Source organism: Rana temporaria, chromosome 3 (genome assembly GCF_905171775.1).
Source record: "Rana temporaria chromosome 3, aRanTem1.1, whole genome shotgun sequence".
In the NCBI taxonomy this organism is placed as follows: domain Eukaryota; kingdom Metazoa; phylum Chordata; class Amphibia; order Anura; family Ranidae; genus Rana; species Rana temporaria.
This window is the reverse complement of record NC_053491.1, coordinates 63910974-63937444: the sequence shown is the minus strand read 5'-3', so window position 1 is coordinate 63937444 and position 26471 is coordinate 63910974. Positions and strand designations below refer to the sequence as shown.

At 41.0% G+C, this 26471-nt stretch overlaps 1 protein-coding gene across 9 annotated transcripts in view; it reads right to left on the bottom strand.

Moving 5' to 3' along the window:
• Nucleotides 1-26471, bottom strand: part of DMXL2 (Dmx like 2) — a 250506-nt gene that overhangs the window by 115627 nt on the left and 108408 nt on the right. For all 9 annotated transcript variants that reach the window (XM_040342664.1, XM_040342667.1, XM_040342665.1 and 6 more), the window contains exons 16-24: nt 24485-24604; nt 22412-22639; nt 17444-19117; nt 15588-15698; nt 14579-14748; nt 10354-10451; nt 9517-9682; nt 9162-9426; nt 72-1129 (exon numbers count right to left, since the gene is read on the bottom strand). In XM_040342664.1, coding sequence (XP_040198598.1) covers nt 72-1129; nt 9162-9426; nt 9517-9682; nt 10354-10451; nt 14579-14748; nt 15588-15698; nt 17444-19117; nt 22412-22639; nt 24485-24604 — 3890 coding nt within the window. The remainder of the gene's footprint in view (nt 1-71; nt 1130-9161; nt 9427-9516; nt 9683-10353; nt 10452-14578; nt 14749-15587; nt 15699-17443; nt 19118-22411; nt 22640-24484; nt 24605-26471) is intronic.

Genomic DNA, 26471 nt, shown 5'->3' with positions numbered 1-26471 from the left:
GCTCCTTCAAAGCACTGCATGTGCCAATTTATTGACTTTACTTGGTAAACTAAAACGGGAAAACTTCTTACCTGCTGAGATTCTTGCAACAAAAATTTTAGCTCCATTCTTACAGAGGCTAAGCCGCCACCTTGTGCACCATGTAAACTGCAGTAGCTTAGAAATACTCTTAGAAGAGCTTGGTTTTTTTGCAGCCACCATTTCCGTTTTTCAGCATGTTCCCTCTTAGCTTGTAATCTGCGACGTTCTATTTGGTGACGTTCATATGATCCAATATCACTTTTTTCAGACATTTCTTGGGTATCCAAACTATCTACAGGAGGTGGAGTTTCAATGGTGAAATCCTTGCTGTCAGCTTCATGGTTAAATATTTTGTGCATCGCAGCAATTTCCTTCTCCAGCCAGTTGTAAAGCTGAAACCTCAATTTTCCACCATCAACTTCATGCCCTGTAGCCAGCGTTCTTAGCTCAGTCATAAGAATTTTTAGGCATGCTCGAAATTTTAGCTGTTCAGCAATTACATCCGGTTCACTTCCAGTCTGTGCTAAATTGTCCACTGTTGGCGTTTCTGAACTGACATCTTTAAGGCTTTGAATTTTGTGGTCCAAGTTCAAATTCTTTAAAACTAATCCCCCATTATCTTCATCACTCCCTTTGTCTTCTTCCCAATCCAGCTGAAGAGGTTCATCCTCAATTTTTACTACTGGTGCACCCCAGTCAAAATCAGCTAAAGAATCTTTTGCTGCCGCTGAAGCTGGAGTGATCCAACCTGGTTCACTTAATTCTTCCAAATAGTTTACTTTGCCTATGGAATGTATACTATCCTGTCCAACAGAACTGAAGCTCAACAGATCCTCATAGTTCGCTGCTGATTTGGTTAGTTTTGGAATCTTGGAGAGCACTTCTAAAGCAAGCACAGGGCACCCCACTTTGAAATGAGCATTAGCAGTGGTAAAAAATAATTTCCTTTCAATTAGATTTATTTCATCCACATGGTTTTTGTCAGTTTTCAAGCTGGCTGTTACAAAAGTAGCTTCCGGGGTATTAAAATGCCGGCGGATTAGCAGAGGATGAGTCCGAAGGTAGTTGTAAAAACTGAAGACCACAGGGTTGCACGATTTGATGAGGACTAATATAAATAAAAAAAAAGCACAAATTAATTTGATGGCGACCAATTCATTCACACAGGGCAGCTGATACACTGCCAGAATCACAGTATGTTGGAGAAGGCATTTCACTTAATGTTCCTAGCAGGGTACATGCACTAGGCTTAGAGAAGGGAGGCTGAAGGAAACCATTTACAATCTCTCACAAAAAAAATCATTTTTTAATATCCACTAACATTTTTCATATATTTTCATTTAGGTGGACCTAAGCTCAAAAGCTGAACATTTTCTATGGTTTAGGGAACAACCAAAAGTGTTATGTATGCCTAAGCAATGCCCTAAAAATTTCATTTTTGTCTGAAATTACTGCTTAAAATAGCAGTGCACTTACTTCCTGGTATACAAGTCTGTCTAGGCACTCCTGTACCTGCAGTCTCATTGCTGTATATCTGCAGCATTGGTGTGCACAGCCTATTGCATTAGAGTGTGCACTCCAGAGCACAAACACACATGCGTGTATATCAACAGAGCAGTGGACAGTGTCAGTAGAGCAAAGATTGGCAACAGTAGGGCAGTGGACAGTATTAGTAGTTTTTTATTTTTCCCACTCATGAGAGGAGAGGAGGGAAGCTGGCAGCACTGCAGGGGGAGGCAGAAAGCAGGGGGAATCGGCACCACACAGGGCAATTAGGGTGTGCCCAGGCACACCTGGCACACCCAGTGCGCACGCCTATGATCTGCAGTGTGAGATCTTGAGCACTGTTGCTGCTGCTTCGTAAACTCAGATGATTTTATGATATATCATTGCTGTACTGTTTCACCTTACTAGAGGTAATGACATAAGGAAACAAAGCCCTGCCTCTATCAAGATGGCTGCCTCCACGTAGACACACGGCACAGAGCAAGACATAGTAAGTCAGTAACAGGGACAAATCTGCTGCCGGTAGATCACAGGCAATACTGGTAAAAATGTTCTTTACCATCTGCCTGCCTTTTTTGGGCGCATCTTCCAGCATTTAGTTCTTCATTAACCACTTAAGGCCTCTTAAATTTGGTGTTTACAAGTTAAAAATAATTTTTTTATGCTAGAAAATTACTTAGAACCCCGAAACATATATATATTTTCTAACACCCTAGATCATAGGTGTCAAACACAAGGCCCGCGAGCTGAATCCGGCCCTCGAGGTCATTTCATGTGGCCCTCGCACCTCCAGTCCTCCTTCAGACCCTTACTTTCTGCTTTTGCATCCAGCTTCTTCCCAGCAGCAGCATAAGGTAAGGGGGGTGCACTGTGATGTAAGGGAGAGTGGGGGACTCAACTTTTGATGATGGGGTGAACCTTGACATCTAATGTAAGGGGAGGGGATGCGCTGGACATCTAATCTTACAGATACAACCGGCCTTTTGAGGGCAATCATAATGCTGATGTGGCCCACGATGAAATTAAGTTCGACACCCCTGCCCTAGAGAATAAAATCGCGGTCGTTGCAATACTTTTTGTCACACCGTATTTGTGCAGGAGTCTTACAAGCGCACATTTTTTGTAAAAAATGAAAATAAAAAATGTTTTAATTAAAAAATAAGACAACAGTAAAGTTAGCCCAATTTTTTTTCATATTGTGAAAAATAATAGTACGCCGAGTATATTGATACCCAACATGTCACACTTCAAGCGATACGAAGAGAGGAAATGGATAGCCGCACTCCAATAACCAAAAAGGTTGTCTTTTTATTCAAACGAACAGCAAATACATCACTTCACAAGGTCACAGCAAAGGAACAGCCATGATTAAGCACTAGCTCAGTGCGAAACGCGTCGGCTGTTCCCCTGTTCCTTTGCTGTGACCTTGTGAAGTGATGTATTTGCTGTTCGTTTGAATAAAAAGACAACCTTTTTGGTTATGGGAGTGCGGCTATCCATTTCCTCTCTTCGTATCTTATGCATGGTCAGTGCATTGCCAGCACCCACGGTATCCTGAGTCAGTCTACTCTACATAGCGACCCACCTGGAGCGGTGATCCTCTCTTTTTCCTCATGTCACACTTCAAAGTTGCGCCCACTCGTGGAATGGCGACAAACTTTTACCCTTAAAAATCTCCATAGGCGACGTTTAAGAAATTCTACAGGTTGCATGTTTTGAGTTACATAGGAGGTCTAGGGCTAGAAATATTGCTCTCGCTCCAACGATTGCGGCAAACAGTGTCAAAATAAAGAAAATAACATAAAGACGAGCTCGCACGCAGAAGCGAACGCACATATCACATATACGTTTGCTTCTGCGTGCAAGCTCGTCATTTACTTTATTTTGACACTGTTTTTAAAAAATAAATAAAATGTTGGGTCACTTTTATTCCTATTACAAGGAATGTAAACATCCCTTGTAATAAAAAAAGCATGACTGGTCCTCTTAAATATAGTGAAAAGGACTACAGCGCTACTAACAAATAATATCAAAGAAACCACACAAAAAATAACGAAATAATACAGCAGCAATCAAAAAACGGTGAACTAAACCAAATAATAAATGAATAAATACTGATGCGCTCGTATTAACTCATGTGCAATGTGAATCGTACATATACAATCAAGCAAAAAACCTGGTATTCCCATGACTAAGTCACGTGACGAGCGACGATACATGTGGGGGAGGAGCCTACAGTGACGGACCATCGGATGTCTATCCCGAGTGAGGAGTCCACTTAAACATACCCGGTCTATAACATAAGCGAGGATACGTGAGTGCACTAAGCGCAGCCTTTATCCACATCTATATGGTACAATATTGCGCTATGTTTCCTTTTCCTCCTCTTTTGCATGTGACTGAATGAAACTGGAAACATCTGATCGCTTGCTGGGAGGTTGTTGTAACCTGATCACATTGAAGTGAGAGCTTGGCAATTAGGGAAGGATCACTGCAGACTGGCTGATTCAATCATCAGGACTTTTTCATGATCTACTCACATATATGAAGAGTTTCTTTACCAGGTTTTTTTGCTTGATTGTATATGTACGATTCACATTGCACATGAGTTAATATGAGTGCATCAGTATTTATTCCTTTATCATTTGGTCCTCTTAAATATGATATCTGGGGTCAAAAATACATCAGCTCTCATATTTAGACTAAAATGCAATCATTTTTTATTTATTTAATTCCATTCTAAAAAAAAAATATATAAAAATGTCCCTTTATGCATTAAAGTGGATGTAAACCCAAAAATTATGAGGTGATCCACAGTTCATTGTATATTACCAGGATGTGTTATGAGGGGGGAGGGGTGGATTTCTCACTTTTTATACTGTGGATCACCTCATATTATGATAAACATAACATAACATATGATACACATGTCCAAGCTAGATATGTAAATAACCTGTCACTCAAAGCAAGGAGGGAGAAAAGGACTTTTTATTTAGACAGGTTTAGACAATAAAAGAGGATTGCTCAGAGCTGGATTAACTCAAAAAAATAAATAAAGCATTTTGGGGTTTACATCCACTTTAAGGTGAAAAACCTTCTGTAGAGCAGCAGCCCACCAGAGCCCCCTTTTACTTACCTGAACCTAATCTTTCCAGTGACAAGGATGAGCCCAGCAGCTCCAGCCACTGTCTCGGGTCCTCATTGGATAGATTGATAGCAGCTCCCGCTGCTGTCAATCAAATCCAGTGACAGGGAAGCCGGGAGACGGGGCCCAATCCTGCTGTCTGTGTCAATGGATGCAGCAGCAGAACTCGGGATGCGGCTCTCCACGGGGACACTCGAGAAAAGGAGGACCCAGGAGCACCGCTGGGGGATCCCAGAAGAGGAGGATGGGGACCACTCTGCGGAAAACCCTTGCTCAGAGGAGGCAATTATAACATTTATGTTTTATTTATTTTTTAAATAACAAACAAACCTTTACAAGGAGTTCTATAGTCATAGCATACACTTATTTTATACCATCAGAATTGTAATTTTGACAATCTAATATGTTTTTTTTTTTTTCCCCTTTCATGTTGTGAGTCCTGCCTCTCTGCTGTCCATCTCTTTCAATAACTTCCCGATTTCCCTGCATGCTCTGAAGCTTCACCTTTGCTAACTTCAATTTCTAAAGACTACCTTACTGCCAACAAGCAGTGACTCCAGTACTGATTCCACTTCCTGGAATCTCCTCCTCTCAGCACTCCAGTAGTTCAGAAGGCAGGATCTGTGAATACTGAGACACAGCAGTGCCTACCCACAGGCCATTTTTTCTTTTAAAATTTTTGGATACAACAAAATTTAAAAAGACACAAAAGACTAAGGCCCCTTTCACACTGGGGCGGGAGGCGCGGTTGGCGGTATAGTGTCGCTAAAAATAGTATTAACCCCCGCTAGCGGCCGATAAAAGGTTAATACCGCCCACAATGCGCCTCTGCAGAGGCGACTTGCGGGCGGTATTGCCACAGTTTCCCATTGTTTTAAATGGGAAGGAGTGGTGAAGGAGCGGTATACACGCCGCTCCTCTCACGGCTCCAAAGATGCTGCTGGCAGGAGATTTTTTTCTCTCCCGCCAGCACATCGCCTTAGTGTGAAAGCCCTCGGGCTTTCACATTGAGTATGCAGTTTTTCAGGCGTGCCATTTTTAGCGATGTAGCGCCTGAAAAACTCCTCAGTGTGAAAGGCGTCTTAAAGGCAGTTGACTGGGTAACAGACAAAGCTTGCTTAAAAGAAGAAGTAAACTCAGCCGCCTTGCATTTAAAAAAAATATTAGGTCAATAGGTGAGGTCCCCACAATATAGATTGCTATATCAGAAACTTCTAAATATGTTATTTTTTTCTATTTTTTTTTCTCTTACTTTTTTTTCAGATGCCTGCGCCATATTAGCTCCTGTCCTCTGATTTCAGCTTGGTATCACTTCTGCCCGCTTTCTATGCCACTGGCCTGTAATCTCGTGCATGCTCAGTAAGATTTAGCCAAGCCTCGTTTTTGTCATCAGTTGCTATAGGAACATTGTCCTGTATAGCTAGTTCCTGCTCAGACGACGTCCAAGCATCTGCAGTCTCGCGATATTAAGCTGTGATGCCGCACGTGCAGATGACAATAGGATGGCGGGGGCTGTTTTAATTGATGGCACCCAGATCATGCCATGAATGAAAAATTGTGCATGCGCCAGTGACATCACTAAAGATGAAAACGGGCTATATCTTTTGACAGGCAGAAGTGCTGACGATATAAAAAGCATGGCACAGAAAGTTGCTACACACTGTATATATTGAAAGAAAAACTATTGATTTTGAGTTTACAACCACTTTAAAGCAGGTGTCAAAACACATATGCAGTTTAACACTGGAAGACATACACGAAATACACATCCTGTGCTTTATACATTCTGAAAGTACAGAAGATTTGCTGATCTGACAGAAAGGCACAAGTTCCTTATTTCTGTTGTAAACTGACAATACGCTGCATTAAACATGTGTTGTCAGTACTCACAGCTGTCTTTTGCTAAACTACTCAGACCAACACCCTACAAGGCCAATTGATCTGTAGTCCCATGATAAGAACTAAGAGGTCTAATCAGACTCTTGGAGCAGACACAGGACAATTTTGAACAATTTCAATGGTGAATTTAATCAAACCAAAAGGGTGGAAATAAGAGAAGATCGCTATTAGGGTTTATATAGATTTTAAAGTGTAAGTTCACCTTTAGTAAATCTTTAAATTGGGTGCATGTGATCAGCACAGGGCCAAGCAGCACTGTCCGGACAGAGGGTCAGGGGTCCTGTATTGTCATAGGACAATCGTGGGAGAAATGAAAACTCCTACAAGCTTTAACCAGACACTCATACAAGTCACAAGACTGTTATATACTGCTGATGAGAAAAGGTATTTAGCAGTTTATAGTTACTAAAATAATTATATTTCCGTGTTCTGTGTACTGTGGGAGACCTGATATAGTGAATGCAGGGTCCTAGGTTTAGTAACACTTTAAAGGCAGCCCATACATTAATCTTTTTTTCTTCAACCCGCTGGTTGAACAAAAGAACAAAAAAAAATCCTTCCTGCTATTATATTGTATTACTAAAGGTAAACGTACGTTCAATTATTTCTTCAATAATACACCAAGCATATGGTTATGGTGCTCCTGTGATTTTAACATTTTGGGGACAAATATTTAATGGGACAGAACATGGAAAATAAATATAAAACTTTAAAACATTCAAATTGTGAAAGCTAAAGTAATCCCTACCTGTGAGCTGCTTCTGACACAAATCGTTGCTGGTCGTTCTTGAACTTTGCATGTCACGTTCAACTCCCTACATGGGCAATTTCAGTTACACAGATACAAATTCTGGCCAACTTCAAAAGCTTAAAGAGATAAAGTCTTTTTTTTTTTAACCCCTTCCATACCAGGCTAATTCTGGCACTCCTCTCCTAAACATAAAAATCATTTTTTTTTGTTTACAATCGCGGCCCAGACGTTACGTCATAACACCGCGCCCGGGCCTCAGACGGTCAGAGATGACCATCTGGTCATTGTAAATCTCTATGGTCATCATCCAGCGGCAGACAATTCTTTCTCCGGGTACCCGATGGCATAGGAGACCCCGGAGAAGCACTGGATGGTGACGGGAGGGGACCTCTCCCATCGCCTGTAAGAATGATCAAGCTGCGAAACTGCCGCTATGATATTTCTTATGGTGCACAGAATCGCCAGCTAAAAAAGAGGATCTCTAAATGATACCTGTACCTGCAGGCATCATTCAGATATTCCCACTGAAAGTCAAAAAAGTGGTTAAATAACGAACATATTTTACTTACCTGCTATGTGCAGTGGTTTTGCAGAGCAGCCCAGATCCTCCTCTTCTTGGGTCCTTCGCTGGCGCTCCTGGTCCCTCCCTCCTGCTGAGTGCCCCCATAGCAAGTAGCCCCGCCGCCTCTCTCTCCTCATTTGCTCACTGACTTTGATTGACAGCAGCGGGAGCCAATAGCACTCGATGTTTGTCTCAGCCAATCATTAGGGAGAGTCCCGGACAGCAGAGTCTCTCGTGCAACATAGTTGGATCAAGATGGGGCTCCGGTAAGTGTTAGGGGGGCTGCTACAAACAGAAGGTTTTTTATCTTAATGCATAGAATGCATCAAGATAAAAAACCTTCTGAATTTAGAATCACTTTAATGTTTGCGTAGCATACACCTGTTTGGTTAGCATAACCTCTGATTATTGGTGGAAAGGTCTAACATTTCAGTGGAAAAGAGATCTGAAGGGGAAGCCAAATAAAACATCGGAGAGCTTTATTCAAACCAGCAGCATATGACTATTGTTATCACTATTGTTATCTACAAGGTGCCTTGACGCCAAAAATTTGTGGTACTGTATAGTACAGTGTATTTAAATGAGCATCCCTGCACTGTTACTGTAAACCTCTACACTGCGCCAATGTACCTTCCAATACATACGCTACAAATATAGACTTTCCAAAAGTCAGTAATGACATGAGGTTACAAATCTTACACCACTCCAGCAAAAGATCACTTAGACACCTAGCAGTGTGTAAGATAAGGGAGGGTGTGCCTACTCTATGTATAACCCATAAGTCATTGTGTACTGGCACAGTTAGGAGGTTTACAGTAACATGCACAGTAAAGTCGCAGGTATGCTCATGCATCATTCACTGCTACTTTGCAGCATCACTGTCAGTTGCTAACACTTTGGCTCAGTACAGGTCAAATTAAAGATCCAATACCAGCCAATGTGATTAAAGCTCTGGCTACAGAAATCTACTACTTTTAATTGCTTCCAAGGCTGAAAATGCATTGTGCTAAAAAGGCTCATTAACTTCATGTATCTTAAAGAAAATTATTTCATTATCAGCCTGAGAGAAGATATTTTGGCAAACAGCTGCTCAAAGGATTTAAGCACAGTGACCCTTTTGAAAATCTACAGGACTATATGAGGAGGTGATGTCCACCTTGCAGTTAAAAGAAAAAAATATATATATATTTTTTTTAATACAAAGTAAGCAATAATATTTAGTGTATTGAAAATTCAGCAGAAAAGGCAAAACACTATATCAGTGCAAATCTACCCACCAGGGTTTTCATCGTCCTCTTTAGGCGTTTGCTCCAACAACGTGTCCAGGGCCTTTGTATAGTCCTTCATGATCCAATAAGCAATGCTTCTCAGGAATGGATCGGGATGAAGTTTTGTACAGCAGAAACCTGATCCGTCTTTCTGACATCCCAGCACTCTCTCATATAGAAGGGACTCGTGTGTAGAAGAGGTATCGAACTCTGACTCATACAGTCTGGCAATGACCATTGCTAGCTGAATGTCTTCCATTTTCTCTAAGCACACCTAAAAGAAGAAAAACGTTAGGTCTTTTAAGTAACAATCATATAACTGACTTTTTGTGTAACAAAAAGGTAAAATGTGATTTCTTTATACCTCAATAGCATCCTTTAGAGAGCCAGCTAGTAAAAAGAAAGCTGCAGATTGTTCAAATCGTTGCTTGCCAAGTAATGAGAAGGCATTCTTCAGCGCTGCTTTCCTCCAGCGGTCCTCCTTAAAATTATGACTGAAGAACTGAGTCATCTTTTCATCATGCTGTGACCTAAAAATACCAATGTCAGCCTCAAACTATTGTAAACTAAATTGAATTCAGACTGTTCTTAAAATTTCATTTTATACCAAATTATCTTCAAACTATACAAGGGAGTAATAAACCAGATTAAGTGAAGCTGCAACTACTTAGAAACTTAGTCACACACTAGGGCTTTGAAACTGTGCCTCATCAGTACCACCCCATGCCTCTTGATATTCTTCACTAAGGGCAGGCCATTGACGGAGAAAATTTCTTTCCTGCAACCACAGGTAATCAGGGGAATCAGTCCCCACTGGAGGAACACAATGATTATTGCTAGCGGCTATAACAGACGATAGCCATATTGGCATGTAAAATCCAGCAAGCTGGTTGATCGATCAATCAAATTGGGTACATTCAGCCTGCCCATACATGGCTTGAGATTTGAACAGACTATGGCCAACTTAACTAGCCTGCAGAAACCGATATTTTGGCCAATAACCAGCTTTCCATACTCATGCACAGCAGGGGAGACGGGTCTCTTAATGGTAATGATCCACAATGAGCTGCACTAAAGCTACCCCACCTACTACCAACATAGATTCTGAGCAACAAGACAATTATTTTGCTCAACGGAGAGCTTTGGGACTATATTCTGCACATTTAAAAGTATGTGTATATATAACATTTTCTACTTTTACCTGAATAAGCCCCAGAGAACAGCTTTCTTTTTCATTGCAAGGTAGAAAATTGCAGCATCTAGTGGCTCATTGTTTCTTTGGAAAGCTGCTTTACCAACCTGTAAAAACAGACCACATCAAAGAAAATTGTCACTTTTTTCAAAACAAGTTTATTTTTGCAAACTGCATTCTTCAACAGCAAAAACTGAAATAAGGATTTCCCCATAAAGACTGAGATGTAATCTTGTCTGTTTAAAAGTACATACTGTGTATATTTATTCATTTATACAAGGTGGCGTCCAGCTTAAAGTATGTTAAGGTGCTCTTAACTAACACAGGGTTGTTCTTTTTACCACAACTGTCATTTAACCTTTACCTTACCACTTTGTATCATCCAAAGTAAAACGAATGGAGTCCTGGAGACCTGTGAGTCAACTAATACCTTTTGGTTCATCCTTGTTTTGGTTACTGTGTTTGCATAGGCCATTAATTACCAATTTTTTTACCACTGATACTACAAGACTTATTGGAGATAAGATATTTTATATCTATATTTCTCTTTGGAACCTCTTGAACTAAACAAAATGTGTGATGTATGATTTGGATGATTTTAAGATAAAAGTGCAAAGAATGACCTAGATTGACCATCAAGGATTTTCAGCCCACCTGCGACGCAACGTTTCAGACAGAGCTTAGAATTGATGTCATCACGTCCGCTCTGATAAGCAGCACTGCTTTTACTCTGCTCTTTAAGCTGAAATGTAAGTACGGGTACCTTTATTTTAAATAATGGGGCTTTTAACATTACACTGTGGAGTTCCTCGGTTTTATCCTTCATACCGGATTTGATTTAAACTGATCTGGCTGAGATTATAAGCGGCAGAGGTTTATCTGGACTAATAATGGGTGTACCTCGTTACAGTTTAAGCACTGTTAGACCAAATATGTTTAGGGGACGAAGACTCTGATAAGCAGTGGAATTGTGTGTTGGTGGAACACTGGTGCAATTGCATCGAGAGAAAAACTGCATTTGTATGTGCCAGCTTTGCGTGCATTCACGGATTTCTATGGACAACTTGTGTTTTGTTTAATTATGGAATGTTTTTACTTTTGGATTGTTCACAATATTGTGGTTTCACCTGTAGAGAGCTTATCAATCTCCTTTAGACCCCATTTACACCTGAGCGTTTTGTATCTTGAAGCCTGAAGCTACAAAATGCTGGAGGGGAAAACATCTATTATTCTCTATGGAGATGGTTCACTCCAAAGCGCCTGAAGCCAGAAGCTCCAAAACCCCAGAAGCTCAAACAAGTTCTGGGACTTTTTTTAGGCAGATTTGTACGTTTTTCTGCTTTTTACATTGGTGACCTTTTGACCTGTACAAAATCGCAGTAAAATTGCGTGACTTTCTGTCTGAAAACGCTATTCTCAGGTGTAAATGGGGCCTTAATGATTTTTTACATGGATTGTTGTTTGAGTCGTGCACCATTATTGCACTAGTAAGAGGTATTTGATTTAAAGAGAGCAACATTTATTTTATAATTTCCTTTGGGTGCTTAGGGCAGGGCACAAAGAAGGTCAGACAATATAAAGTTGGAAGGCTGATACCACCTTTGGGAGAAAGGAGAATTTCGAACGTAAGACTACTTAATCCTTGTGAAGGACTCCTTACAAGATAGGGCCAACTCTGAAACATGTATGACAGATGTGATGGCCACTTGATCACCCAAGAGTAATTCCCCCATGGGCTAAAAGGGTGGTTTATGCAGGGCAGAGGGGACCAGACTGGCATCCCAAGGAAGCACAGGGTGCTTTAATAGGGTTCAGATCTGTGAGACACCTTAAATAAAAAAAATTTATAAAAAAAGGAAGTAAACAGAGTCACTTTTCCAGTGCTTAGGTATGACGATAGTCCTAATTAAACAAAGCAGCTGCTACATTGGTACAAAACATCAAAAAGGCCAAGCAAAAACGATCTAATAATTAATCCTTCAGGTTTAAGCAGCACTAAATATTTAAAACAGGATAAATCTAATAATAGTATGTGCATTCACGTGAGGGATAATTCGGAAAATCAGTGTGACAAGTTATGTACAGAGCATCAGCTGTTTGGATGTTCGACCATCACCACACCAAGTGATTCCGCTCCCCTTACGAGTTGAACTTACCGAATTCCCAATAAACAATCGCCTTTGCATATATGTTAAGCCTTTGCGATCGCTGCCAAAGGGACATCAGCCCGGAATTCGAATATCGATCAGCCAAAAGAACATGGACATGCTTGTTAACAAACAGTAATCTCATTCCCATTAAATTTAGAATCTTGTCAGTCTTGTATCTTTACATGGATTTTCAGATTACATCACTTCCTGTGGCTTGTATGAGCATTCCATTTCTGTTAGGTCATCTCCAATTATTAGATCTTTTTTTGCTTACCCTTTTTAACGTTTTTTTTTACAAACTGGAGATAAGCCAAAGGCCTTTGGAATATGATGGACAAGACCATGCAAGGTTCTGAGTATTCTCTGGGATGGAAATGCCTGTATTCACACCTGGTGAAAAAGTATCTCCAGGTGCTGAAGTAGATTTTTCTCAAAGTAACTTTTCTGGCCTTAAGTAATATGAGTGTGGCAGGGCCAAACATAGCTCTGTTCTGCAAGACATGGGCTTCAACAGCCATGCTGTTAAAGACAGTGACTGAGAAGCAGGATTGTACAGGGGGGGCTTTGGGACAGCAGGTTTGGCTTGTTTTGGAGTTTGAGTACATGTGTACACCAGGTTCTTCTAGGCCAGTTTGGTGCAATTAATCACCAAACTCGTCTCTTCCTTTATCTTAAGCAGCAGTCAAGGAATAATCCACACTGGATTGCATATATTAGCTTGAATGGAGTCCATGGAATTACCAGAACATTGGATCCCAGAGCTAGAGGAACCTTGGTCCTAGCCATAAAAAAGGGTAACTTCTTGAACATGGAAGCCAGGATGTCCACACCTGGGGCCCCTTATTTCTGACATAATAGGTTGAAGGTGTCAGGATGGAGAAAGCCCTGGACACTGGAATGAATGGTGCAGCTGTTTGAGGGCAGACTGCAGTCGCTATTTTTAACGCTATAGCACCTTCAAAACGCGCTCAGTGTGAAAGGGCTCTTATGCCGCGTACACACAATCGTTTTTCCGCATGGAAAAAACAAAGTTTTTTTAAAATATAATTTAAAACGATCGTGTGTGGGCTTCACATAATTTTTCAGGTTGTGAAAAACGACAAAAAAAAGAATTCGAACATGCTGCATTTTTTAACGACGTTTTAAACAATGTTGTTTTTCGAGTTGTAAAAAATTATCGCGTGTGGGCTTAAACGACGTGAAAAACCCACGTATGCTCAGAAGCAAGTTATAAGACGGGAGCGCTCGTTCTGGTAAAACGACCGTTCGTAATGGAGCTAGCACATTCATCCCGCTGTAACAGACAGAAAAGCGCGAATCGTCTTTTACTAACACGAAATCAGCAAAAGCTGCCCCAAGGGTGGCGTCATCTGCATGGAACTGTCCCTTCATAGTGCCGTCGTACGTCACCGCGCTTTGCTAGAGCATTTTTTTTCTTTTACGATCGTGTGTGGGCAACCCCGTTTTAATGATGAAGTTGGAAAAGATGTTGTTTTTTCTAGAGGCTGAAAAACATAGTTTTTTACATGCTGAAAAACGATCGTGTGTACGCGGCATTAGATTTATTTCCTACATTTTCTCATTCCCATTTCTGACCCTTGTTCATTCTCTGCACTCTCATTGATGGTTCCCAAACACCCACTATTACCAAAGCCCTCCCTCCCCCACTTGGCTCTACAAACTAGTTACCCAATCAAAATAAAGGCACCAAAAATGGCACCTAAAAAACAATTTTCTGTGCGTGCTTTGTCTATTAGAGTCATCCAGGGGCTCGGTTCAAAAGAATGAAAGAAGTAATGCAGCAAGAAGTCTTATCCTGACCCTTTACCGTTGACCAATAAGACAACTGAAGAAAGTCGCAGCAACAATGCTATCTCTGACCTTTGTTCACTAAAACTAATGACAGTATTTTACAGCTGTTGGCTGCAAACCCTCCAAATGCATACCTGTGGCCACATGCATGGTCTTTGGACTACAGTTTGAAAACCACAGCTTTAAACTGTGGCACATTTAAGGTTTCCGGTGCCATTTTACAAAATTTCATACAGCAAAACAAGGTACAAGGTAAGTAAGAACATGCCTACCTTTTCTATGCATCTGCGGAGAGTGTTTATATTCCTCACCCACCAACCAATTCCCATTGCTCTAAGCTCAGACCACTGTGGATCACCTTTTTGAATGGCTGGAATCATGTTGATTAATTCTTCTTCGGCCTCCGAGTGAAAAGCCCATGCAAAGTGACATGTTGATAACCCTAAAACATGAATACAATTGATGTAGCAATGTTGAATAACTACTCGAGTCTTAGCTCTTACATTGGCAATACACAATATTTCTAAAGAAGTATACCAACATGATGGTCATACGTGTTTCAATTTCATTATCCAATCGATGAGTGATTTGATCAAATAAGAAATCGGTTGAACAGCCTTAAATTCCCCATCCGATTGATTTAGATTGTGTCTAAATCAGATTTAATCAACCTGAGTAATTGAGTCATATAGATCAGGATGGAAAATGAATGTCAATTTTGCATCAACCAGCAGTACCAAAATGATTCGGGAAAAGGAAATAGCTGCTCCAGGTGGGAACCCAGATGAATATCCTCTTGCAGATAACTCAGGTGCAGGCAATGCACTTAGCAAATCAGGAACAAAAATTGTCTCTGGACAGCCGCACTCTGAGTCTGAACAAATTGTAGCCATTATTAAAAGAAGGACAGCACTACAAGTCACAGCAAAATTTAGCTATGACTAAGCACTAGTTTCCGTGTGAAACGTGTCAGCAGTCAGGTTTTTATTTCATTTTGCTGTGACTTGTAGTGCTGTCCTCCTTTTAATAAAGGCTACAATGTGTTCAGAGTGCGGCTGTCCAGAGAAAATTTTTGTTGGGGACAATCTTACTATTGCAATGCCCTTGTGCAAGTTCTGGTGTTCTGATGACCAGGACAATGACAAATAGATTTACTTACTGACTGTTGTATGGGGGGGGGGGGGGTGCATGCCCGTTTATGAGCTTGCTCAGTTAATTAACCTTATTGTAATAAAATATGCTTTGTATAGAAAAGTTAAAAGGTAGAGTGAAAATATGCACCTTGATGAAGCAGCTGAATACGATACAGTGGAGGCAGGGATGTTAGAAGACATGTGTGCAGTCGCATGGCCAACAGGTACCTTAAGCCACACTCATCAAGATTGTCACCTCCTGCAAAACAAAGATTTAGACAGTTATATAAAAAAACAACTGCAACTTGAAAAAGAATGGCAAAGGGAGGCGAACATGTAGTGCTAAAACCTATTACTAATTCAGTTTCAGCTTTTAGACATTTCATACTACTATACTCATAATAGCAGACCTGCTGATAGTTGATACAGTTTACAGTCCACCAATGGTCTTTGTGTCAGTGTAAGAAAAAAAGAATCCTGGCTAAAATTGCAATTTAAACGTGGCAAAGCTACTATGTAATAAAATGTGTTGTTAATATATATATATATATATATATATATATATATATCCAAGTCAAAACTTTTTTCCTAGTTTTGATAAACTATTGAATATAAAACCTGTGTCAGTTTTTAATGTTGTCTGTGTCCTGGCTGGGAAACCTTTCCACATTTTTCATGGTGGTGCTTGTCACTGAGACAGATAGCAACCCTAAAATATAACGGAGGTCACCAGAACAAGATAAGGGAAACCTAATGGGGACACTTAGTCCAATGATAACCATGAAAGGATTTCTCCTCATACCATGTTGTGTCTGTGGGATCAGGAAATATAAGATCTAGGTTGTACATGAGCTGTGTCTTCTGCCCGAGACAAGATTCAGCCACGCCATTCTGGCTGAATGATTGGGGAGAGACTTCACATCAGGGAAGGGCAAGGTCTAATCTATTCCTCAACTGCCCAAATCAAGATGGAGCCCACAGCAGTTGGGCTTAGGTTAGTTTAAAGAGGCACTTAAAGTGTATCCTTGTCCCCATGAGGTTAAATGATGATGGTGATCAGAGTATTATGTAGGGTGCCATTTCTGTTTCTGAAAATGTTACTTGCATGCTTATCTTGCTTATACGAGTTACTGTTTTCTAACCACTGACACAGAACAATTCTAAAGACAAGGAATTCTGACACTGGTTGCTGTATGCTTGTCCTGGGTCTAAGTTAAAATTACTTGAGCCAGAGATGGCTGGTGAAATTGGCATGGTTTAAAATGAAGCCTGTATAATTCTCTGACAGGTCTTTTTTCAGCCACCAGCACACAGATGTATGCTAGTCGCCAACTGTCATGTGCCATGCTGTATAAATAAGCACATTCAAGTACACTAGCTGTGGTCAGCTCTTTACTAACAGCGATGGGTATATTAAAGGGGAAGGAAACCAAAACATCCACTTCCTTCCAATTATACAGTGATCGTCTGACAAAGCTGTGTTGATCAAAGAAAGGTTGCAATAAGAGACACAAGAAGGTTTTCACTGATGATCACTTGTTCTGGTAATGATGATTACTTGGCTACCTGCTGACTCTTTTGCATCAACATTTGCCCTCTCACTTCTCTCTTTCCTGATGTGCATACTTGTTCAGTAATTCACAGTAATTAAGCAAATGGGTCACAGCATAACAGTTAGGGGCCAAGTATTTCAAAAGTTGGTCAGTAATGGTAGCCCCCATATTGCTCTTTTGACAAATGTATTTAGCATCATAAATATCTGCCTCCCTCTGCTCATAACAATCAAGATGAAGTGAAAGACAAAGAAGGACTGTAAATTGTACCCGAGATCTTTGACCTGTGTGATTAAAATAAATTATTGTCAAAGAAATTGGCAATAAATAAAATTAATCAGTGCGCTAATATCTATTCAGCAGCTAGCAAAAAATATAGGTAACAAAAAAAAATGTACAAGACCATTCATGAATTATTTATGGTGGTTATTCTGTGAAATGCGGTTATTACCTGAATAGTTGTTATCTCTGCTTTCACCAAGCTCTGTGCTGGTTATGGCCACTGTATCAGCAAGAGCCACCAGGAACATCTGCTCCAATCGTGTCAGGCCAGGTAAACTAGAGTGCATGAGATGGCTTGAGAGTACGCTGGCATGCTCACGGCCAAAGTAAGCAGGGCCATACTGAGAAAGGTTGATCACTTTGGATTTACCTTCTCTTTTCTCAGTTTCAAAACCAATGAAGTCATCCGTTGTTACATTCTGCACCTGAAACAAGTCAGAATACTGGTCACCGACTTTACTATCAAAACTAAGCTTTGAGGTCTGGGACATTTTTGTGGTTTCTCCAGGAGCAGAATATCCAGTATCTTTATCTGCAGCAAGCAGAGCATAGAGAGGTAATGGTGGTATGGAGTCGATCTCTGTGTAATCTCGTGTGCCATCTTTTCCAGTGATAATCATGTCCTTCGCCGTGCTGCCACTAACGCTAATTGTCCGTGACAGGTGGCGTTTTGGAGCTCCCTCATCTCCAGCATCTAAATCTTTAACAATTGCCACCTCCCCAGCAATGCATTTGACTAAATGAGAAAGGATGGCTTTTGCTCTTCTAACTTTTCCCAAGTCCATGAGCTCTAGCAGTTGTGTTGGATGATATTGTGGAAGGGTTGGAGAAAGCACGTGAGCAGCCTCAAAAAGACCTCCATCTTGAATCACAGTAGGACTACCGAAGACATCATCTACAATAGCTGCCCCGTCAATTACGCTGGTCTTCTTAGAGATTTGGGCTGATTCAGACTGTGTTGCATTGTCTTCACAGATCACAATTTCACTGTTGCTAGACTTCAGGTTGTGTTTCCACTGGGCATATACATGCATTTCACAATCCATTCCAACAACTAAAATTCCATCTCTGACCCAGGACAAAGATACAGGCAATGAAGGTGTCCCGTCTACAGATGACACCAAGTCAATTGATCTGAGTAGCACCCATTTGGATTTTATGCCTTGTTTTATACTACCACCTAGTGGTAAAGTGATGACAGCAATGCCATCCTTGCTGTTGGTCTGATCAGTAACAATACCCGAAAGTCGTCCATACATAAAAATATTAGAACCAACTCCGACTGTTAGTATATGAGAGCCATCCTCCTTTGAAACCCAATCCAAATGCACTAAATGCTTGATGTTGGGAACCAGATGTTTGTCTGTGTTTAAAAATACATCTGATTTAAAATAGACAAACAAATTACTATCAACGCTCACATGAGGGTCAAGCATGCTGCCAACTTTTAACAAATCATCAAGATGAATTGTTTGTTCCAAGACCCATTCTGATCCTCCTGTGGATTCACATTCAAAGAGACACACATGCATAGAAAACTCTTTGGAGACATAGCCATTATGTTGAATAGGCTGCTTGTAAGCCACAGCAAGTCTTCCTGTATAAGAACAGCTCACTGCAACCGGCTTTCCTGCCACAGGTATGGTACTGCTGCTTTCCTCTCGCCCTTCATTCATCAATGACCATTCCTTCCAGTAAAAGCTTTGCTGTTCCTCGTTACTTACACAATCTTGAAATGTTTGAACATTGCATTTCCAGAATCGCACTTTGTTATCTGAGCAGGTAGTAACTACTAAGTATGGTGCAAGGCACACTGGGTAAATTGAAGAAGAGCTGAGATGACCTATGAGGACAAAAGAAAAAAAGCTTGTAGTTAGTTCTTATTTTATATTGTGAGAAATAATCGTATTATATGAGATCATTTAAAAGGTTATTTTGGACTTCGATTTTAGCACCAAGTTGTTTTCAGCAAGAGCGATCTGATGCTGAAAAGTTCTTTCACATCCTGACTCTTTACCTCACTTAACCCTTCGCTTTTACTCAAACGGATGACTAAAAGCAATTTTTTTTTTCCCCATTTTGAACTGTGGAAGGGTAAAAATACAAAAGTAATAACCCTTGTCAGGTTTCCTGGCCATTGGTTTTCCTTTAGGTAGGATTCCTTTCACTTCCTGTCCCTGGAAAAACAGGACGTGAGAGGAGATCCCTCCAAAGTGAGGGAATCACTGGTTGTCACCAGAACTAGTGTTCCCATTAGAAGATTTCCCCTCTATTACTGTTCTGGTAAAAACCCAAAATTTTGAATTTTCCTTTAAAGTCACTCTCAGTGATAATGGTAAACATAACAAATAAAGAGGGTGAATCTTCCTGATGAGAGCAGAGACTTCCTTAGTCGTGGAGTGTACCTCACATGGTGACACCATTGACAACCATTCAATATTTGGGAAAGTAGGATTATGCTGCAGTGGATCATAAGGAAGAGGGGTGGGATGGTAAACTTGGTTTGCAAGGATTCCCACACATCTACTTGAATTCTGTGACACATTCACTATGAGCTGTGGGTAGACACTGCTATGTCACACATTTCACAGAGCCTGTTCTAACTGAACTACAGAGGTGCTGAGAGGAGGAGTTTCCGGAGACAAGAGTCAATAAATAAATCACTAGACAAGTACCATGGGCTATATAGTGCTTAGAAATCAAAAGTAAAACCGCAGAGAAACTGCAAAGCATTTAAATAATCCAGGAAGTTGTGGAAAGAGATTGCCAGCAGAATGGCAGCACTTAAATTTGCAAGCAAGAGATTTTTCAAGTAAGATTACATTGGAATGTCAAAAAGGGGAATTTTGGCTAACCTGTATATTCCTTAGCTTGGAGTACATGACATGATACAGAGCAGTACTCATAGACCAAGGGTTAATATGCAGGCTACCTTCGGCTGATTGGGCACTGACACAAAATATTGTTCGGCCATACCTAGTGCACACCGCTGTAACCCCACCCACTCTTTGAGACAATTTTTTTGGCAAGAAATAAGGAGCCTTTACAGAAACATAGGGGATGGCCATATGTCTTGTACAGTTGTCAGAAGAGGTTAAAGCAAGACTAAGATGAGTGCTGCAACTCCGGTTCTTGACTGTGATATGAGTTTATGGCATCAGGTTCCTTTAAGGAAACACTGCAAGCCATAATGATGCTATAGCCCTACTGATGCTGTGGGTGGATCTTAAGCCAGCCAAGCCCACAGTACTGATAACCTCGGAGCTTATGATCCACCATTACCATACAAGCACAAAGTATAGCCTCTAGGGGTACTCAACATCTGTGGAGCAGGAAGGGTTAGCAACGACATCCTGCAGATCACTGGGTATGTGCAGCCTGCACAGCTTGTGAGAAGTGCAAGCTGTTTCTGTGTGCCCTGAAAGTTGGTGCACAGATCCAGTAGGGTGCTTGGCCTGTACAGCAGAAAACGGGACAAAAGTGAAACCAGGGGATGTGTGCCACCCACTGCTTCTGGGAGTATATGTTGCAGTCAGCTTTAACCCCAGGGCTCCCCAATAAAAGCCAGGGAGCCCCACTCAATGTGGCTTTTGAAACCCCAATCCATAAAGCAGAAATAAGAGATAGCCTGGCCACCATACACCTCACCAGGACCGCGTGGTTAGAAGGTAAAAGCAGTCCACTCCATAGAGGATGATTTTCCCCCAGGCCTCTCCTTCGTAGTGAGCACAAGCCTTTGGGATTCTTTAGAGGCAGGGGACCTACTAAGTGTGAACCATGGCCCTGAACCTGCAATGCTCTCTGCAGCTTGCACTCTTGCTGAACTATTGGTACCATGGAGTTGGTCCAGTGCATGGGGCACATTACAGGCTAGCTTGACTTCTTATTCCCAAAAGAGTGCCGAGTAAAGGCCATGGATCAGTCAATCGCAAAAGCTGCAAAATGAGCCCTGGAGTCTCTGCAACTGCAGAAACTTTCTAAAGAATAAAGGATCTTTACAAAAGTTTAAAAAGATTTGCTTCTCTCAAAGCTGAGAGGAGATGGTTGTCTAAAAACACTAGAAAAAAAAACTGAGGCTTGCTTGGAGTGGGAGGGGTCATGCAGGGCTGTCCTAAAAGCTTTGCCAGTGTTCAATCTCTTAAAGGAGGCAGCATAACCCTTTGTTCATGAACACCGTCCTGTAGTGTATGGTTAAGAAATTAAAGATGTATTAAACCCAAAAACAAAAATATAGCAGTATATAGCAACATACCAATCATTAAATGTGTTGACTGCATTCATTTTATTTTTTCAGGCTTTTTCCCTCTGTTTTTATTTGGTGATCTGGCCAGTAACACACATCTATCCCAGTGCTCCCACTCTGGATGAATGGGCACAGGGGGCACATTTGGACATGCACATTGCCAGTCTGGGGGGGGGGGGAGAATGTTAGATGTACTAGCAGATTTGTATACGCTAACAAATTAAAGCTAAACTCCAGCTAAAATTTTATAGGCAGAAACAGCTGTTTTTTCTTCTTTTGGGATAAAGGCTTTACATAAATGAAAACAGATCATTGAAAGCACCCCTGTCTGTGGTAAATGGTTTGCCTCATCCTTGTAACTGACACAATCGGCTAGACAGTGTGTTCTTTTGAAAAATAACAGAATTACTGGCTGGATCAACAGATGAAAATAAAAGAAAGAAAGCCTAAAAAAAACATGAATGCATGAATGCAAAGAACTGGTAAGCTGCATTTTAATAAATGTTTTCTATTGGGTAATACCATTTACATTTTTTGTCCTTGCTTTTAGATACACTTTAACTTTTAATGACCTACATATGTATGACTTCAGAATAGTAGTGCATGCACTACTTTTGGAAACTCGTTGCAATCGCATCGCATACTTTTGTACCATGCAATCCGGTGTTTCCGACCTGCGTTTGGGGCGTCATTAACTTACTATTGACATGAGCTACGGATCGCAACTGCAGTGCGTTTTGAATGTGGAGTGGGAAATGAGCACAGAACTGACCTTGAGTACAAAAAAAAACAAATAACTAAAACATTTTAACCCACTTATTGCAAATATTTTGTTTATAAAACCAAGACTCTCTAATGTTTCACATAAAAAAATTAAAATAAATGCAGCCTCACCTGCCGAGGGCGTTGCCCTTATTACTTCTACACCACTTGGTATATCCAGTGGCTGGCTATAAACAAGCTTGGAACTCAGAATCAGTTTGCTGGCAGTCTGAAGATTAGCAATTGAAGCGGAGCGTGTCATGGGGCTGGTTCCAGGAGATGTCTCTGGAGAGGACTCTACATTTGTTTGCCCAGGAATGGTGAGCAGATTTTGGGATGGGGTTGCTTCGACAGGCTTTGCTGAAAATTAAAATGTAAAAGTGTTTACTAGGAAATCTATAAATTGAAGAATTGTGCATTAAGAAACAAAAAAAACCTTAACCGAAAATCCAGGAAAATCTCCACGTAGAAGATATCAATATACGATCAGAAATTGAAGCTTAAATTTTCAGGTATGCAATGTTTATTTCCTCCAATGTTTCCTGCATCCTTTTAAAAGTCTGTACAATGGGCCATAGAAGATAATGGACCTAGCCATAGAAGATAATGGAGCAGAGCTTTACTTGGAAAGATCCCTGCTGAGCCGGCGAGTGACAGGTCCGTCTCCGCTCACTATGCAGAGATAGACCTGTCAGAGCCCCACTCTCCTCTTTAGTAGGGGATCAGATGAAAACAGACCGCCTGTCCGTTTCCATCCAAACTGATCTGCCAGACGGATGAAAAATAGGGTTTCCATTCGTCTGGAATCAGCGCACATGTCTCAGATGACATCTGTCTCGTCATAGACCTGCATGGAGTGTCCGTTCAGGTCTGCCTAAAAAACTGACAGGCGGACCTGAACTGTCTGCCCGTGAAAAAGGGGCCTTACACTGAAGGTACATACAAACAGGGAGATAAGAGAGGGTCCCTTCTTACTCATCCATGAGTCCCTAGCAGAGGGGCAAAGGATGACCCAAGCCAACCAGCTCCCCTGAAGAACTGCCCCTGTTAGAGGAACTTGGCCATTAGAAGGCCCCTGCTACCTAGCACATAGGCCAGACAAAATAATAAACAACTTGCCTGAAGTTTGTCTGGTCGGAGGAAATACATAATACTGAGAGGCCATGGCCTATGGGCAGTCTTTTATAATGTGGATCATGCGTTTCCTGTGCTCGGTGGGAGGAGCCTATCTCTCTCTCTCTGTAAGTCATCCTGGACGATGACTGGGAAAATGTAATACAGGATTGAATTGTACTTCTTTGCACAATGTCCAGAATAATGTATTTTAAAAGAAGTCAGCCTAAAGATGATGCACATCAATTTCTGAATCTATGCACATTACGCACTCTGCAATGTTTCTCAGGTGACTGGCTGGATCCCCCCCCCCATGCTGGGCATGCACGTCTAACATATGCCAGGAATGCGCATCACACTATGGGGGTTATTTACAAAAGGCAAATCCACTTTGTACTACAAGTGCAAAGTGCACTTAAAATTGTACTGAAAGTGCACTTGGAAGTGCAGTTGCTGTAGCTCCAAAGAAGACATGCAAGGAAAATAAAAAACTGCATTTTAGCTTGCACATGATTGGATGATAAAATCAGCAGAGCTTCCCCTCATTTCAGATCTTCACCTCAGATTTACAGCGACTGCACTTCCAATGCACTTTCAGTGCAATTTCAAGTGCACTTTGCACTTGTAGTGCAAAGTGGATTTGCCTTTCGTAAATAACCCCCAATATATTCTCTGACTTTCTTATGCTCAGGGGTAGAAAATAACAGCTTCTAAAAATCATTATTTTACTGGAACAGCATACACATTTTCAAGCATTTTTATTCCAAAATGTTACTTATGAGGAGGGGAATATAACTACCTACACAAAAATATAAACTGTATAAATGGTTAAACCCATCAAGAACAAATATTTCCGTTTAGAGTCCAATGAGTTGCATCAGTCAATTACTTATTACATCTCTCTGGGATCCTGGTGGCAAATTTCAGAATATACGTTGCCGGGTCTATTGATCCACAGTAGCCATTACAAGGAAGACTCTTGCAGCTTTTATATATATTTTACCACAGTATAGTAGGATGGGTGTTGAAAGGACACAGCAACAAGGAAGATAATTCTAAAATACCCACCTTGGCCATTAGGCTGGTACTTACCAACACATGCTTGAACAGACTTTAAATGAAGATGCCACATGTTTAGGACTGAACGGTTGTGTGCATCTTTTTCTATTACAACAAGGAAGAACTTTTCTGAAAAAGGCGGTGGACGGTAACCTGTTTAGAAGCAATAATAAATACATTTTGTTATGCTTATTTATGAACACAGCCTAACAGAACTCAAAAGGTGATCCTTAACAGGAAGAAGTACATTCTTCTATATACATGGTTAAAACAAAAAAAAAATATTATATTTTTAATCACCAAAACGTTTATTGTGTCAGTTTTCTAAATTAGTAGCGTTCGAAATGTTTTAATACTTTAACTCACTTAAACTATCTGCACCAAGTATCTCAAGGTGGCCAAGAATTAAACGTGACAGTGAAATGGGCAGACAAGAAAGACATACACAATATTGGTATAATGTTCAGCGCTAAACCATTGGATGAAAAAGTTTAAAATTTAAATGAAAAGGCATGCATCTGCATGCTGATACATGAAGGTGCAACCATGTGAATGGATTGAAAGTTCTGGGGGATGAACTCCTAATAATTAGTCTCCAAATGGGGGCTGTAAAAGGAGCGAGGCTGCTTCAGGCGTGGGCTGGGGAACCCGATCACTGTGAACAATAGAGAAGCAAAAGGAGGAGAGAGAAGTGTCAAGCCAATCCTTTAAACAGCTTAGGAATTTATTCAGTATATAAAGTATAAAACAACACTATAAACTTGCGTGAAAATTATTAGAGCAGAGAGCTAGAGCAGGTGGGTGCTTCCACGTGCAGTGTCACGGGAGCACAGGAGGACTGCCGTGAAGTCTCTATTGAGGGATCCACGAGTGCTGTGTGTTAGCAGAAGCTGGAGCCTCGGTAAGCCTTGGCTGTATGTCTCTGGGTGGGAGTGATCCGGGGCTGTCAAACTGGGGAGCCGCCCACATGCAATCAGAACGCATTTTAAAGGCACAGCCTTGCCTTCTTCATCAGCTGATGAAGACGACGAGGTCCTGCCATCAAAACGCATTCTGGCTGGCCAGACAACGTGTAGGTGGATCCCCAGTTTGACAGCCCTCGACCACTCCCACCCAGAGACACACAGCCGACATCTCCACGAGGATTACAGAGGCTCCAGCTGCGGCTAACACACGGCGCTTGTGAATCCCTCAATAGAGACTTCCCGGTGGTCCTCCTGTGCGACTGCACATGAACGGTCCCACCTGCTCTAGCACTCTGCAAGTGCGCCAACAATTTTCACGCAAGTTTTTAGTATTGTTTTATACTTATATACTGAATAAATTCCTAAGGTGTTTAAAGGACTGGCTTGGCGCTTCTCTCTCCTCCTTTTGTTCAAAGTTGGCAGACAAACATACATGTTTGTGTTGTTGGAACATTCCAAGTTTATACTTTGGAGATAATGAGCGGATAAGAGACACTTTGGAGCAGATAAGGAGCGGAAAAAGTCACTTTGGATTGTGGACTTATCTTGATAAAGGTGGTTTTAAATCCATATCAACCACCTTTACTCCCCAGTGCAGCCCTGAGATGGGTGTCTGTAAACTAGTATGTGTGATAAAGTCGCCTGTTTTTAGAATGAACAGACAAAACCCAAATATAAATAAAAGGTGTACTTTGTGCTGTGCAGCAAAAACATAGCTAAGTACAAAGGTATATTGCTATACAAACCTACAAGCTGTACACAGGATTTAAATGCCCACACTTCCTAAATTGATATTTATTTTTTTACATCATTACATGCATGTTTTATAATATAGTTCGGTCTCTAGAGTAATTACAAGAGCCAGTTGTAGGTGTATTACTGCCCTAAAGAATTTTCCATAATGGAGGGGAGACATTTACTTTGTTTATGGGAAATGGGCAGAGACAGACTGCTAGGAGGGAAACTTGCCATTGCATTCTTGGGGAATTGGGGTGTGGTTTAGGAAGGTTTTCCCAATTTAACCAAATAATGTTAGTATTAAAAACCTTTAGCTA